At 55.0% G+C, this 16,934-nt stretch overlaps 2 protein-coding genes and 1 long non-coding RNA gene across 4 annotated transcripts in view; 2 read left to right on the forward strand and 1 right to left on the reverse strand.

The window, feature by feature from the left end:
* Positions 1-1,071: 1,071 nt before the first annotated feature.
* Fpps (Farnesyl pyrophosphate synthase) lies at positions 1,072-14,937 on the forward strand. Of its 2 annotated transcripts, none has more exons than XM_037213988.1 (8): positions 1,072-1,489; positions 8,412-8,574; positions 9,325-9,465; positions 10,439-10,642; positions 11,335-11,496; positions 12,411-12,488; positions 13,365-13,499; positions 13,936-14,937. In XM_037213988.1, the coding sequence occupies exons 1-8, from the start codon at positions 1,248-1,250 to the stop codon at positions 14,134-14,136; spliced, it is 1,326 nt and encodes a 441-aa protein (XP_037069883.1). In that variant the 5' UTR covers positions 1,072-1,247; the 3' UTR covers positions 14,137-14,937. The 2 variants fall into 2 exon arrangements, with proteins under 2 accessions (XP_037069883.1, XP_037069884.1); XM_037213989.1 differs by having other exon boundaries at positions 1,072-1,426.
* Positions 14,938-15,034: 97 nt separating this feature from the next.
* Positions 15,035-16,210, forward strand: LOC119091297 (uncharacterized). The gene is made up of 2 exons (XR_005093399.1): positions 15,035-15,930; positions 15,975-16,210. It is a non-coding gene; the product is annotated as an uncharacterized LOC119091297 (long non-coding RNA).
* The window catches only part of RNASEK (Ribonuclease kappa), a 5,330-nt gene continuing 4,478 nt past the window's right edge, over positions 16,083-16,934 (reverse strand). Inside the window, exon 4 of the mRNA XM_037213990.1 lies at positions 16,083-16,812. Coding sequence (XP_037069885.1) covers positions 16,708-16,812 — 105 coding nt within the window. The 3' untranslated portion in view covers positions 16,083-16,707. The remainder of the gene's footprint in view (positions 16,813-16,934) is intronic.

The raw sequence follows: 16,934 nt of genomic DNA on the forward strand, positions 1-16,934 counted from the left end.
GAAATTACTGATAGGACACCCTCATCTGCTACCCCACCCTCCACGCTCAATTTCCTCGATTATGAGTGACGGTGGTTGGACGCGTTTAGAATCAAAGTTTCTGGTAGCACTCTGGGAAATTGGATAACAGCTCGTGACCCCGACTGGCCGAATTCACTTCACTCGAAACACACGAACCGTGCAGCGCTGTTCGAGTGGACATGAAAATAAGACAGTAGTGATAGTTTTATTCCTCGAAGGATAACCCGGAGAATACCCGGAGAATATAGATGGGTTGATATTTAGGCAGCATGCCTTTATCGAGCCAACAGCAGAAGCGAATTTTATAACAGAAGCAGAATGAATTCAGTAGAATTCAATTGCAGAAGGATTCGCTTCTGCTATTGTTTCGGTAAAAGTATGCTGCCGAAATATCAAATCATCTATACCTGTATCCTCCTAGTTTTTCTCCGAGGTATAATATATTACTACTGTCTTATCTATTTTTTTTAAAGATTTGATCCGAATCCTTTGAATGGATGGATTTTCGGGATCAGAGCTCAGGCTAAGCAGTGCTTGTTGTGTGAGCCCTGACCCCGGCCATCCGATCGCGCAATTCCATGTCAACGGCAGAATTTGGTGGCGAAAGCTTAACGTGCCGCAATGCTCGGCACGGTCCGTCCTGCCCTCTGACGTCAACTGACCTTTAGCGCGACCGCTGCCACCGGCCGCAGGCCATATCTGTCAAGGGCAAATAGCGAGCGCCCTAAGGCGACTCGAAACCACCCCGCCACGGGTGGGTGCATCGGAAGGCAGGCGCTCTAACCAACTGAGCCACCTGGACGGACTAATGTGAATAACCCTCTATGTGAATAAATATATGAAATAACTAACTATCCATGTGAATAACCCTCCTCGCAAATGACCCGAACAACTCATGTAGAGTTGATAGGAGGTAAAAACAGTATTTTGGTAGCCTTCAAATGAATTTGGCCTCCTCCAGCTTTGTTTCCAAAAATGGCGCGCTAGAGACAAGTTTCCAGTCGCTTACTCCGTGAAGGTCAGTGAGGTTAGTACAATCGGGGGCGGGGCTTAGATTTGTGGTGTGCGTGGCGGGGCCGCCGGGCTTGTTAATTCTCCGCTGAGTGGTCTCGATGTAGCGGGTAGTGTGCAAGCAATCCATTTACATAGTTGTGGCCTGGTCTGTTAGTCTGCAGATAGTATAGATAAGCGGTGCTACGTCCTTTCACTGAACACTGAATTTGGCCATGTCGTTCAGAGTACCACAAATGTTAAGGAGGAAGAGCTTTCTGACCATGCAGCCCTTGCTGCCAAAGCGGCTTGGGTCATCTCGCTTTGGAAGTGCTGTGAATCTTCTTAGCGCTATGAACCAAATGAAGAAAGTGCCCGTGTCACAATCAGGATCAAGATCTTTGATGACCACTAAGTATGGTATTTTGCATATGGAATGTTGTGGTGCTGGCTTTTGCTCTTACTCTGTGCAAAGATGGTGAGGATCAGCATCTGTATCTTTTCCTCATTCCTGCTACTGCATGAATGTCTGTGATCCAAGTGCTGCAAGCATAGTTTTGTCCCTGACTATGATGGCCATGCAGGTAGAGACAGTCATGACAATCACAGTGCCTGAAAACATGACAAACATGTTTTGCCTCTGTAAATCCTGTATGAAGGTAAATAACCTGGGTCTAAAAGTGTCAAACCAAGCCAACACAATTTAAGCTTTTTTAAATTTGATCTGAATCTTTTGAATGGATGGATCTCCTGGGTCAGAGCTCACACTAAGCAATGCTTGCTGCGTAAGCCGCACAATTCCATGTCAGAGGCAGAATTTGGTGGTGAAAGCTTAACATGCTAAAACGCTGGGCATGGTTGGTCCTGGCCTCTGACGTTTAGTGGCCTTCAGTGCAATGACTACCGCTGGTATCAGGCCATACCTGTCAAGGGCAAGTAGCTTTCGCCTTAAAGCAACTGGAACCCAGCCACTGATGGGTGGATCTGAAGGCAGGCACTCTAACCAACTGAGCGACAGGATGGACAATGGTTTGAATGGACAAATAGACAAGTTTAGATTGCTTCCCATGGTATGTGATGAATTATATGGTCCTAATCATGTTTATGCATTTCTTTGTGTACTTCCAATGTATGCATGCATGATATTTGAGAAAGCTGTCTGTAGAAAGCTTAATGGCATTGACAGCTTGAGTAAAACTATGTAAGGCCCTATGGGTGCTTTTCTTAACCTAAGTATCTAGTTCATGTAAGAAGTACATATTATACATCATGCATCATGCAGGAGTAAGATTCTTTTTTATATTGATTGGTGGGTCTTGACACTTTTAATCCATAGGCATAGCCACCACTGTGGTGTGTGAGGTCCAGACCTCAGTAACTGTCAGTCTCATTTGGGCTGTTTTGTTTAGCATCAAATTGGCACCAAATCAGCACCACCACAGAAATGGACCCCAGCAACAGTTAGGTGTGGTTACAGCTATGTTCATTACCCCTATACACACACACACACACACACGCACGCACGCACGCACGCACGCACGCACGCACGCACGCACGCACGCACGCACGCACGCACGCACGCACGCACGCACGCACGCACGCACGCACACACACACACACACACACACACACACACACACACACCACACACACCACACACACCACACACACACACACACACACACACACACACACACACATATATATATATATATATATATATATATATATATATATATATATATATATATATATATATATATATATTATATATATATATATATAAGTATAAGATGGTGTGACATTGTCATTGGTTAAAAGTAGTGAAAGCAAGCACACTCATATCCACTTGCACATGGTCCACAATTTAAGAATGTGCTCAATTCCTGAAATGGGCACATGCTACGTGTTGTGGGCAGTGAAGTATCTTCCAACCATTTAAATAGTGTGTAGCATGCAGCAATATTTCCAGTCCTCATCAGTTTGAAAATATCCTGGTAATTATTGTTGCATGATGAAACAACACTGAAATTCACTGGTTAGAACCAAATGACTGAAAACATTAATTGGGAACTCAAATGTTATGGTTTCACTACATTACACACCACCCTTCCATGGTCTACAATAATTTCAAGGTGCTGTTCGTCAGTTATTTGAAGCATTTGGGTGAAGCATTCCAAAAAGATTCCACTGTCCCTCATATGGTTGCAGGATATCACTTAGTACCTTTGACTCCAGACTCAGTGAGCAGCCCAACCGAGTTGAGTAGTCCAAAACGTCATGATGCCATGTACAATCTGGTTCAGCACAGGTAATCAAGTGGGTCTTAAAGAGGTTTGAGGTGTTTTTTCCATTAATAAAGCTGAGCGTGCGCGGTCGTGGTGAGTTAAGAAATCCGTAAGAAATGGGATGAATTTTCAGATGTTGTTGAGGGTGAATTTGGTATTTTTGTTTTTTTCCATGCAGCGCCACAGACATCATACTTTTTTCATGTTTGGGATCCCTTTACCTACTTTTTGACAGCGAAGCTCCATCTGTCGTCAAAGCCCTAGCCACGATTTCGAATAAGATCATGGATGATCATAATATCAGCTGTGGCATAAAAACTTGCTTTCCCGCCGGGATCGCAACCATTAGATCGCTATCACGCATGGTAGGAGTAACTAATAAATGCACTCACGACAGGTCACATTCGGTAAGCTGCCGGATCGCACGTGCTTCTATTTTGGGTGTACACGCGCCGATCGCCGGTGATGAGATCAAATCACATGTGAGGTGTGTTAGTTAGGTAATCCATACAGAAGCTTGCGAATTACCATCCAGCGGACACTATGCATATAACAGCATGTCATAGGTGGCTGTCAGCATGTGTCCGACGTCGCAGCCGGCTTGCTGCGGGAGCCGACGAGCCCGTGACATCCGCTCCGTGGTGAGGCACGCGCTGCTCAGGACCTGCTATCCTGAGGTCACTGGCCCCATCCGGCCGGTCACCAGCCCGGCCCGTCCCCAGCCAGACTGGCGGCCAGCGTTGTCCCCAGCCGATGGCGCCGCGGTCCGTCGCGCAGGCCTGCCGCCATCTGGCGCGCATCACTTCCGCTCCGCAGCTGGGTTTCAGCTTTTGTTTGTTACAGATCTTTTGAGCTATGCGCAAATAGTTCCTCCGAGCCCTCCACTCCATATATTTCATGGCATTCATGTCGATACATGATAGCACGCACGTAACACACACTACGCATACGCGTGCGAGGGTCAATAAAGTTGCCTGCTGACCATGGCTTGTTGCGTGTGCTCTGGAACCCACCAGCCAAGCTGTACCGTCTGGTTCAGCGGATCATTTGGCCTCGGCCGTTACGTCAGAGAGGACCGCGGGGTGTTTACGTGCCGCACAATGTTGCAGGACGGCTGAATCGGGCCGTAGTTGACCCTCTTGAACAGCTGCCAGCCTATCTTTTGTCTGTCGGGCCAAACAATACGAGGGACGGCGAGTGCGGCCGATGAAAAACAAGTCCATCTTTCCCCAGACCACGGGGACGGCGTGCTCCGCAACTGCCGAATGAAACCATGACAGCAGTGTAGAATAATGGCGTGCATTACAGCAGCATTTACGTTTCAAGTGAGCGAGTTTGTGTCTCCCTCCCCTCCCCCGATGTAGAGTCGCAATCTGCCAATAATGATGTACAATGCCTCGCATGCGGAAGCCAGGCCGACAGTTTTATTGAAACATGCAACGCCATGACGGAACACTGCCAAATGCGTGTCCATCCAACGAACACGTTTGTGAAGCTGACTCGCCGTGTCATATCCTCGCTGTTATTACTTCCGACTCATTCTGTTCAAATAGGCACACCAGGAGCAGTTCCTGTCCTCGATGCTCTTTTCACACGGTTTTCATACCCGCCCTCAGCAAGGGATCAGACGCCCAAATATATTTGTTATGGACCACTCTCTGTGTGGGAGGCGCGTTTGTACAAATGGCAGTCCAGGCATTGTGTCAATCAAGTCCGGTTTTAATAGCTGCTGATGCATTGCAGTAAAGTTTATCTCATGCTTCCATCAAAACATTCAGAGCAACGAAACCCCCATCGCCCGAATGGCGCATCTTTGGCCAATGTCCATGCACGCTTATCTGCATTTCGTATTATGGTATCAGATACCATCATACGAAAATGCTTTGGTAAAAGTGATACCAAGATGCAAATTCTGCTTCTTGGTATCATTTTTGCCTTCTGGCTTATGAATTTGAACTCGTGTGCCATTTCGTTCCATGGACTGTACCTGTCATTAGATCGTGAACGGGAAGCAGCGTCGATTGATTGGGCCCAGAGCGGCAGTGGGGGTTTAAGTATGCGGCGTGGGTGGGATTGGGAACGAATTACCGATTGTGAAGCTCACCGTTTGGGTGGCGCTCGTCGCGCTCGTCGCCCCTCGCGCAGTGCTCCGATATTCGGTCACTTGGGTGGCATGTACGTCAATATTTTTCATGCTATTGCACCTCGGTCTGTGGCTCACTGCCGATTGCCCCTCCCCTTGTTCAAAATCAGCCAATCAGCACCGAACCGCACGTCTGTTAAACCAGTATCTATGTGCCTCAGGGTTTACAAATGGACTAAGTAGGTCAAATGCCTGGGTCGGGGTCAAAGGGCGATGGATTAGCGCCAACGAATTGCGTACGGGGCCGCCGCCGGAGAGCCAAGATTCTGGTAGCATGAATCGATATCTACATCGCGCACACCGTACCGAATACGTTTTGGGACGCTGCCCCGTGTCCCGCCGTCGGTGCGAGCCAGACCGGGCCGCCATCCAGTCAGCCCCTGTTTGTGATTGGAGCTGGTGTGACGTCGTGGCGCGGCCCGATATAGCCGCGGCCGTTTGAGGACCGCCTCTTTTGTGTTGCCGCGCCTCCCCCCCCCCCCCCCAGCCCTCTGTTGTCCGCGGGGTAGCGTCACGTTTGCCGGTCTGACGCTGGGGTCTGGGGCTCGACGCGGTCCCGGCCAGCTCCGCTGGCAGTGGTGCGAACTGGGACGGGTCACCAGCGGCAGCGGTGGGGCCGGGGGCGGCTTTCAAAGCAGGCTCCAATGGCAGCGGCGCACTCAACGCGGTTAGTGAATATTATGCATTTACGTACTAGTATTTAAACAGTATGGTGTTTAAGTTACATGTATATATATATATATATATATATATATATATATCTGTATGTATTTGTATATTTCTGTCGTTTTGTTAGATGCTGTAACATGATTAAATCTTTTTGATGTCATGTCATGAATAACGTGAAATCAATTTTCAGTGGTTGTGTATAAAAACACCACACTACTCCAGCTCCGGCAGCGCAGTCGTTAAAGCTGCGCGCGTGGAGAAGCAGAGGTACACGGTTCGATTCCCCTCGGTGCCCGTCCTTCCTACCAGGGGAAAAGTCAGGTGACCGCATTAAGCCTCAGCAACTAAGTGCGTCGTAAAGACCCTATGACGCCGAAAACGAGGGTACCTTCGCTAGTTGGTGAGCCATTGTTATCCAGCAGTCTACGTTGAAAGCGAGATGGTGCCGCGTCAGCTGCGACGTTTTTCTGTTCAACGTGCTCTACTATTTTCGATCGGCGAATAGATCCGATGTCGGTCGAACCACGCGCTTGCGTCTTCCTGGCGGTGCTTGCGTCGATACTCTGTGGCTTGTAGTGCTTCGGCCGGGACATCCGTGGGATGTTTTGTGGGTGACTGCGGGTCCACCGACGGGGCCATGCTGCTACGGGCCTGGCCGCCGCTTGGATTTGGCGGTGGCTGGGTTTTCAGTCATGGCTGAGGCCAAAACTATCAGATGCCTTGATATCCTCTGTCCTCACATCTGACAGCCATTCAACGCATCAAAGCCCGGTAACTTATGAAACGTATGAAACGTATGTTTTCAACGTATGAAATCTGTGGTAAAAACTGGAAATGCTTTGATTGCTGGCATCCTTATGGCCAGCGACATTGTCAAGGTCAAACGTGGTCAGTTACCCGTGATGATCTAGTTTTAATTGACATCGGTTATTGACCTTTTTCACCTGAGCTCATTCCAGACACGATTGACACCTATTTTGCGTAAGCATTTTTTTTGTCGCGGAAAGCCGATTTTGATTTGTGTTCATCACCTTTCAGTTCGTCCAGTCCGGTCTGGTGAGTGACATTAGCGTCAAGCCGGGTGTCACGATATTACCCGAATGCAGCCCGAACGTCAGGATACAACAGAACATATACACGCACGACATTACCCGAACACAGCCCAGACGCCAGGATACAACAGAACATGCACACACACGATATTATTTGAACTCGGATATCATGAAATTACTTGGAAATCAAGCTATCCTGCACGCCTTGCGTTGTGGCTCAGGCCACTTTGGCTCGAATGGCGTGCGGTTCTCGTTATGGCGGGTGGCACGGGCGACAACAACTGTTGCCTGCAGTCGTCCCCACGTCTACTCATGGCCACACCTTTTCGCCAACCCATTGCATACTTAGGTCAGGGACGCTTTTGGATGGCCTGGCGATGTGAAGAGTACGGTTTTGACCGAGAGAGACGGAAAGGCTGGCTGCCGTACGCAGCCCGTTGTTGTTCGCGTTATAACGTTCTGACTTGTGTATAGTATATCTTCATGAACTACAGTACGCAAATAACGTCATTCTTTGAACGTGTGTGAGGAAGTATGTGTAATGTTTGCTGAACAGCCCGAAACTGACCGCTTCCTATTGGTTGATCACACTAAACAAGACCTAAACAAGGCGGTGTGTAAGGGTCGATCTGATGTGTTTGTTGCCTGTCGGTGTATATAATTGACTGACGCGATGCCGTCTTACCGGGCTGTTGGTAAAATCGGCTTCATGTCGACAACTGTAAAGTAAGCAATTGGTGCCTGGCAGATATGCCTGCGGCTCAGACTGACGCTGCGAGCACTGGTTTGCACGGTTGTGAATAACCGCTTGCCACTGGATGTCTCTAACGTTATTTGTGTTAGGATACAAACGACAGCTGTTTCCTTGAAAATATCAGCCTCGTGCACGCACTTTGCCCGGCCTCTTCTTTTAAGATATGCACCGCTGACGCTGACTGAAGCTACACTTCTGTAGCGTTTTCACTGCTAGCGCCTGGCCACCTGCATGGCACTGTTCGTGTTTTTATTTGCACCACTCGTGTCTTTAGTATGCGTGTGTTCATTGTGGCACAAACTTATCTGTTGTAAAGCCGTGTGTAGCCTTGTGGTGTCGCTATTGTGTTTTATTTAACTGTTGTGTGCTGACAATTGCTGATCCCTTTTTTGTACACATTTAATGCCAGCAGCTGCATGAAATGAAGGGCTTGACCTTTTGTCGGCGGACTAGCGCCGTGGCGCGGAACTCTTAGTTCGATTCTCGTCCACCAGGACGTCGTATACGTCGACGGCCGTGCCGCCGGCTGCCGTGGTTTCGGTGGCAAGCCGGGATGAGCGACGCGGCTTCATGGCCTGCTTTCCCGACTTGGTGCGCAACCTGACCGAGGTCGGCTTCCACAAGGATCTGCAGGACGCCAACAAGTGGTTCGCCAAGGTGCGCTAGGGCTGGCTGTAGGCGCGCCAGTGCTGTGCGTGGTCATTCCCCCACCGCTGTGATTTCGATGCGGTCGCTCGCTTCGTTTCCCATCGGCTTGTTGGTCATTTGCGCTGGTTCGGATGTGTCGGCTTTCCGCGATGGCTGGCTCTGAGTGCAGTGTGCTCGGATGCACGTCACAAGGTGTATGAAATTCACGGTGTCGCACCTACGTCGCTTTACGCTCGCGTCAAGCAAATCATAAGCGTAGCAATGACGAAGGTTGCAAAGAGCATTTCCATGAATATCTCGGGCTGTGTTTGTTTCTGTATGGAATGATGGCACCGATTTTCACGTGCGTGCGCTTGCCCGGTACGCATTGCTCCATTATGACCATTTCGGTTGGTCGCATAGTGTGCAGCGCCGGAAAATTGCGTAAATCAGCGGAACGTGGTCATGATGTGCCCGTTGGCTGTCACAGTGCTCCTTTTCCTGCAGCTGTTGCGGTGTCCCGTTTGCCGGAATTGACGCCGTGCCTTGCGCAGTGGGATTGCAGTGTTCTTCGTACTGCAGCTATTGCAGTACCCGTTGTGCTGCAGTTGACCAAGTACTTGGTGTCCCGCATGTCCTCTACAGCCGGCCCGGTACCGCAGCGGTACCTGTTATGGTTGGCGCAAACCATAGTTGTCTCAGAGTTGCAGTACATGTGTAGTGTGTACGGCTGGCGGGGTGCCGTGTGCCCCAGTGTCCTCAGCGTGCCGTGTGCTGCAGGTTCTGCAGTATAATGTGCCGGGCGGCAAGATGAACCGCGGCCTGGCGGTGCCGCTGACGTACCAGATGCTGGTGCCGGCCGAGCGGCACACCGCCGACGTCATGCAGAAGGCCTACATCGTCGGCTGGTGTGTCGAGCTGGTGAGTGCACCGGTGCTGGGCGCCATGCGTCGGCTGGTGAGTGCACCGGCGCCGGTGCTGGACGCCATGCGTCGGCTGGTGAGTGCACCGCACCGGTCGCCGGGGGTGAGTGCACCGTCGCCGTACGCCATTCGCTGGTGATGCACCGGCCGGTGCTGGACGCCATGGTGAGTGCACCGGCCCGTGCTGGCGCCATGGTCGGCTGGTGATCCCGGCGCGGCGCCATGCGTCGCTGGGAGTGCCCGCACCGGTCTGGCCATGCGGGCTGTGGTGCACCGCGCCGTGGGCGCCATGCGTCGGCTGGTGAGTGCACCGGCGCCGGTGCTGGACGCCATACGTCGGCTGGTGAGTGCACCGGCGCCGGTGCTGGGCGCCATGCGTCGGCTGGTGAGTGCACCGGCGCCGGTGCTGGGCGCCATGCGTCGGCTGGTGAGTGCACCGGCGCCGGTGCTGGGCGCCATGCGTCGGCTGGTGAGTGCACCGGCGCCGGGCGCCTGCGTCGGCGTGCTGGCGAAGCGGTGTCTGCGGTATTCTCTGAGTTGTGCGTTGAAACTCGTGCTACTGTTGCAATTCGAGAGGTGCGAAAGGTGTATTTAGACGCCTAGTACGGACGTTGGGCGGGGTGAGATGTGTGAGTTTGTGAACTGGCTTGGCGGAGCGGGATGTGTGAGTTTGTGAACTGGCTTGGCAGGGTGGGATGTGTGAGTTTGTGAACTGCCTTGCTGTGTGTTTAGCGCCTGTGTGGGCAAGGCGTGCAGATATGGGCATTGATTCCTTTGTGATCACGTCACCCCTTTTCATCAGTCTGAGTGCGCTGTGCCATTTTCTTGAAGCACACTTCGCGGCCGGGCTGTAAAGTACTCTCAAACGGCCGGTAGAACATCTCTGTTTGCCTAGTGAAGCCCAATGAAGCCTCGCCGCCCCCGGCGGCATGCCGGGGAGCCGTGCTGACCGGCCGGCCCGCCGTCTGCAGCTGCAGGCCTTCTTTCTGGTGCTCGACGACATCATGGACGGGTCGGAGACGCGGCGCGGCAAGCCGGCCTGGTACCGCAAGGACGACCGCGGCCTGCCGGCCATCAACGACGGCGTCCTGCTCGAGGCCGGCATCTACAAGTTGCTGAAGCTGCACTGCAGTGGCGAGCCGTACTACCCCAGCATCATCGACATCTTCCACAACGTGCGTGGGAACGCACGCAGATTGCGGCCGGCGGTCACTGCGCGAGCCTCAGTGGCGTGGTGGTGCCGCTATCCGCCTCGGGCGTGGTGCACCAGCCCGCAGTCGATCCGTGCAGCCATCATTTATGACAACTCCGCTTCTAATTGGGTGATGTGTTTTGTGCTAGGCTGCGCACAATGTGCGATTTTCGTGGTAGAGCATGGTGTTCATGTGACCGCCGTCATCTTGGTCGGGCCGGGTCCCAGGGGGGGGGGGGGGGGGGCGGACTGTGACCCGAGCTAAGAGGAGGCTGGCTGTGACCCGAGCTAAGAGGAGGCTGACTGTGACCCGAGCTAAGAGGAGGCTGACTGTGACCCGAGCTAAGAGGAGGCTGACTGTGACCCGAGCTAAGAGGAGGCGGACTGTGACCCGAGCTAAGAGGAGGCTGGCTGTGACCCGAGCTAAGAGGAGGCTGACTGTGACCAGAGCTAAGAGGAGGCTGACTGTGACCCGAGCTAAGAGGAGGCTGACTGTGACCCGAGCTAAGAGGAGGCGGACTGTGACCCGAGCTTAGAGGAGGCTGGCTGTGACCCGAGCTAAGAGGAGGCTGACTGTGACCCGAGCTAAGAGGAGGCTGACTGTGACCCGAGCTAGGAGGAGGCTGGCTGTGACCCGAGCCAGTGCCCGCTGTGACCACCCCATCCCCTCGGCAGACCACGATGAAGACCGTACTGGGCCAGAGCCTGGACCTGCTTGGCTCGCAGAGCGGCCAGCTCGACCTCAGCAAGTACACCATGGGACGGTACACGGCCATTGTCAAGTATAAGACGGCCCACTACTCCTTCCACCTGCCGATTGCCCTCGCCATGCACATGGTAAGCAGCCTGCCTCGCGGCCTGACCACGTCACAACCGAGCACGTGTGTGACGGGCCCGGGCGGCAGACACGCCACTGGCGGCAGACACGCCACTGGCGGCAGACACGCCACTGGCGGCATATACGCCACTGGCGGCATACACGCCACTGGCGGCACACACGCCACTGGCTGCACACACGCCACTGGCGGCAGACACGCCACTGGCGGCAGACACGCCACTGGCGGCAGACACGCCACTGGCGGCATACACGCCACTGGCGGCAGACACGCCACTGGCGGCACACACGCCACTGGCTGCATACACGCCACTGGCGGCAGAACCGCCACGGCTGCACACCACGCCACTGGCTGGCAGACACGCCACTGGCGCACACACGGCCACTGGCGGCAATCACACCGCCAACTGGCGGCAGAACCGCACTGGGCGGCAGACACGCCACTGGCGGCATACACGCCACTGGCGGCACACACGCCACTGGCGGCACACACGCCACTGGCGGCATACACGCCACTGGCGGCATACACGCCACTGGCGGGTCTGCGGGTCAGTGACGCGCGTCACCGGACGCTTTGAGCGGGTGTGCACCGAAGCGATGCGACGCTCAGGCGGGACGTGCGTGCAGGCTGTGCTGAACGTACCGACTGCAGGAGGCGTTACCGCGTTGGTGTCGAGGTGGGCCGCGCCGAGTCGTTGCGGTGCGTCCGTGTTGGTGTACGGAGCCACTGGGAACGCAAAGAGTTAACAGATGCATTGCATGGTCGACTTATCCAGTGAGCTGTACGCCTGCACCGACTAGGCGAACCGACCGATGCAACGAGACTCTCGCACTCGTCGGATCGTTTCATTGATCTGCTCATTGTCTTCTTTGGTACGTCTGGTGTCGGCATGAAAGCGCTGTTATCTGTTGCCAGGCAGGTATATCTGACCAGGAGAGCCACAGACAGGCCAAGGCCATCCTACTAGAGATGGGTCACCTCTTCCAAGTCCAGGTGGGTCTGAAATGGACTCGGCTTTCCGCCTTTTCACTGCTTCCGCCTGGAGGTCGTTTGGTCTGCATGTTAAACGGTCAAAAGTTGTGTGTTAGAGGAGGGGAGCCGCCGTTCTGGACGTGCGTGGTGCCATGCAGCTTGTCCTCAAAGGCGCTAATTTGAGCTCATTCGTGCTGGGCTTCTCAGTTAGTGGAGTGGTGCCAATTGAAGATTTGTATCCATCGTCTTACGTAACGTTGGGCGCAGTCTGGAGCACATTTGGTAGGGGAAGCAAGTGTTAACATCATGGCAATCTGACGTTCACGTTTGTTTGTGCATGTTTCGTGTTTCTTGTATTGCGTAGGTTGTAGGCTTCGACCGAGATGCACTGTTGTCCTGTTGCGTCCAGTGAGAGGAAGGCGTATCGCCGCTCTGCGCATGCGGTCGCCTCGGTGTAGGCGCGGCCCATCCCCCGTGGTGGCCGAGCCGGGACAGGAATCGGGACCGGGTCTGGGACTGAGACCGGGACTGAGACCTGGACCGGGACGGGACCGAGACTGAGACCTGGACCGGGGCCGGGGATCGGGACGGGGCCGGGATCGGGACTGAGACCCGGACCGGGACGGGACCGAGACTGAGACCTGGACCGGGGCCGGGGATCGGGACGGGGCCGGGATCGGGACTGAGACCTGGATCGGGACGGGACCGAGACTGAGACCTGGACCGGGGCCGGGATCGGGAGGGGCCGGGATCGGGACTGAGACCTGGACCAGGACGGGACCGAGACTGAGACCTGGACCGAGGCCGGGGATCGGGACGGGGCCGGGATCGGGACTGAGACCTGGACCGGGATGGAGACGAGCGCGCGCTAATTGGCCGCGTCCGCCTGGCCGGCAGGACGACTTCCTCGACTGCTTCGGCGACCCGGCTGTGACCGGCAAGATCGGCACGGACATCCAGGACGGCAAATGTTCGTGGCTAGTGGTGGTTGCCCTGCAACGGGCCTCGGCCGCCCAAAAACAGGTCATCCAGGTCAGTGATTGGCGGCCCGGCGCCGGGCGTCCGCTGCCAAATGGACTGTGTGCCGATACTGGGAGTGTGCCGTGGTCTGGCCGTTAAGGCCACTGGGGGTTGAACGGTGCTGTGGGCAGCCGTGGTCGTTGCTGCCGGATGACGCGCCGGCACAGCTCGGCTGCTGGCGTTCGGCATCGGATTCCGTCGCCGTCGTCTGCGGAGATCGCGCAGAGCGGAGCAGCCGTCCGGCCCGGAGCTCCGGCCCAGAGCTCTGGCGCTGCCACCGGGCCATATGTGCGTGTGACCCTTCCCACGCCTGCCGCCGGCCTCCTCTCGGGGCGGGCTCTGCCACAGGGCTGTCCGCTGTGACGGGTGGCCAGCCACAAAGATCCGTTTCTCCTGCTGTGCTGCACCAGCGCGCGGGCGGCGAGTGTGACTTGGCATCCTCTTGCAGGAGAACTACGGTAGAGACGACCCAGAGTGCGTGGAGCGCATAAAGCGGCTGTACACCGAGCTCAACCTGGTATCTGTCTACAAGAAGTACGAGCTCAGCAACTACGATCACATCTGTCGCCTGGTGGAGCAGACCTCTCGCGGGATGCCGCACAAGGTCTTCTACAAGATGTTGGAAAAGATCTACAAGCGCGAGAGTTAGGCGTCAGCGCCGATGATCAGCTTCGCTGTGCCCCACTTCACCCTTGTTAACGTCTTGCCGTGTTTGTCATAATGTTCGCCACTGGACATCAGCTGCTCGCGAAACTGCGATACCTTAGCGTTGTGTGCCCCGCTAAGGCCGCCGACTAAGCGTTCATGGTCGCCGACTGAGGCGTCGCGAGTGAACAGGGCTCGGCTGAGCTTCAGACGCGGGGTCGGGGTCGGGTCCAGTGCCGACACCGGTCCGGTGGGGGGCGAACGTCGCTCGTGCTGCCGCTGCCCTCGAGGCCGTTTGTGATCGGACCCTCTCTGCTCCTGTCTGTCCTGTCACCTTTTCAGCCCTCGCAGACGATCGCCCGTCATCGGACCTAGATTGTTCTGGTAGCCTAGACACCCACACTCGGACCGTGCTCTTTCGTACTCCCTGTACTGTTCGGATCGCTTTCGCTTGGCTCATTCCTCCGGCGCGCAGTGTCCGGGTCGTGGACATGGCGCCGTGGCGACATCGAGGCTAATCGTGCTGTAGCTGTGGCCGAGGGGACGCGGCGACGCGAGCCGCGGGACGCTGCTCTGTTTTGAGAGACGATTCTTCTTAAGCCCGTGTGCGGCCCCGTCCCTGCTGTCCTGACGAGGATGGACGGCTGGGCGGCACGAGTGCGCTGATCCGCCGCGCACCGCGGAGACCACCCTCGTGCGCTCGAGTCTCGGCACCGAGGCCAGTGGTGCGGCGCGTAATGTGCGCCAACTGGGGAGAGCCACCAGTCTGGTAGTGTGGTCAATAATAAAATATTTGTTCGCATCACCCGGTTGCCCACAATGTGGGGGGGGGGGGGAATGTGCCACCCTGACACGCATCGCTTGTCCCGGCGACCCGTGCAGGAAGCAGGCTTCGATGTTCGTTTTTATCAGATCAACATATATAGTACGTTTTGATGGAGGAATCCAGCATGGACAAACGACCCATACATTTGTCTACATAACTCAACCCACAGCGCGCATGATCATGTCATTGGCAGTGGCTTATGCCAACAGTTCCAAACCCCGCTCATACTCCTCAGCTCGGACTTTGGGACGCGATGACTTCAGTACAGGTCCGTCAAGTGACCGCGGGTGGGACGCGATGACTTCAGTACAGGTCCGTCTAGTGACCGCGGGTGGGACGCGATGACTTCAGTACAGGTCCGTCAAGTGACCGCGGGTGGGACGCGATGACTTCAGTACAGGTCCGTCAAGTGACCGCGGGTGGGACGCGATGACTTCAGTACAGGTCCGTCTAGTGACCGCGGGTGGGACGCGATGACTTCAGTACAGGTCCGTCAAGTGACCGCGGGTGGGACGCGATGACTTCAGTACAGGTCCGTCAAGTGACCGCGGGTGGGACGCGATGACTTCAGTACAGGTCCGTCAAGTGACCGCGGGTGGGACGCGATGACTTCAGTACAGGTCCGTCAAGTGACCGCGGGTGGGACGCGATGACTTCAGTACAGGTCCGTCAAGTGACCGCGGGTGGGACGCGATGACTTCAGTACAGGTCCGTCAAGTGACCGCGGGTGGGACGCGATGACTTCAGTACAGGTCCGTCAAGTGACCGCGGGTGGGACGCGATGGCTTCAGTACAGGTCCGTCAAGTGACCGCGGGTGGGACGCGATGGCTTCAGTACAGGTCCGTCTAGTGACCGCGGGTGGGACGCGATGGCTTCAGTACAGGTCCGTCAAGTGACCGCGGGTGGGACGCGATGACTTCAGTACAGGTCCGTCAAGTGACCGCGGGTGGGACGCGATGACTTCAGTACAGGTCCGTCAAGTGACCGCGGGTGGGACGCGATGACTTCAGTACAGGTCCGTCTAGTGACCGTGCGCTCTTGTTACGCCTTACATTCTTCGCTCGAACGACCACGGCAAGCACCATGGATACAATCTGCGACCTGTCATTAAACATGGTCCACGCAAATACCGTCAGGTAGGTTTATTATTCGGATCTCGTACAGCCCGTGAATGTGAACTGAACTGGCAATTGAGTCTACGCTCACTCTGGAATAAGATGTTTTCATTAACACTGTTACACGACAGACTATGCAAAAACGTAGGAATGGTTGAGTTCAGGTAACCGACACCAACTAGCTGCACGTAACGTACAGCACCTGGTGAAATTATTCACAAGAATGATTAACCGCGCTGCAGTGCCCCACCCCAGCCACGCCTACGAGCGGTGCGGCACGCCCGCGTCAGGCGTGGTACCGAATACCTTGCAGAGGATGCTAGGCGATATTCACGAGACTATTTCACACGCGCACCACCGATTCACTGGAACATGATTATGTACACGACTTATTACACGCGCAGTCGGCGGTCACATCTCAAAACAGCTTCCAGACAGACTATGGGTGTCCAGCTTCCAGACAGACCCGCCGGCAGCCGACAGCCGGCATCAGGGGGTACGGTTCATTCCAGACAGGCTATGGGTGTGCACCCGCCGGCAGCCGACAGTCGGCATCCGAGGGTACGGTTGATTCCAGACAGACTATGGGTGTGCACCCCGCAGCAGGCGACAGCCGGCATCAGGGGGCACGGTTTACAGCTGGAAGTGGCCCGCCTGTCGATTCACGTAGAACTGCTGGACGGAAACCACCATCGTCACCAGGTATATGGCCGCCGCTATCCAGCAGTTGTACGCAATCTGAAAGGTAATACGGAACGCAATGACTTCTGCAGTGCGACAGCGTCCCAAATCTCCAAGACCAAGAGGTGCGACGGGTCCCAAAGCACAACTGTCCCGATTCATCTTATTCGGTTCAGTTA

Source organism: Pollicipes pollicipes, unplaced genomic scaffold, assembly GCF_011947565.3.
Source record: "Pollicipes pollicipes isolate AB1234 unplaced genomic scaffold, Ppol_2.1 Scaffold_3447;HRSCAF=4054_pilon_pilon_pilon, whole genome shotgun sequence".
Taxonomy (NCBI): domain Eukaryota; kingdom Metazoa; phylum Arthropoda; class Thecostraca; order Pollicipedomorpha; family Pollicipedidae; genus Pollicipes; species Pollicipes pollicipes.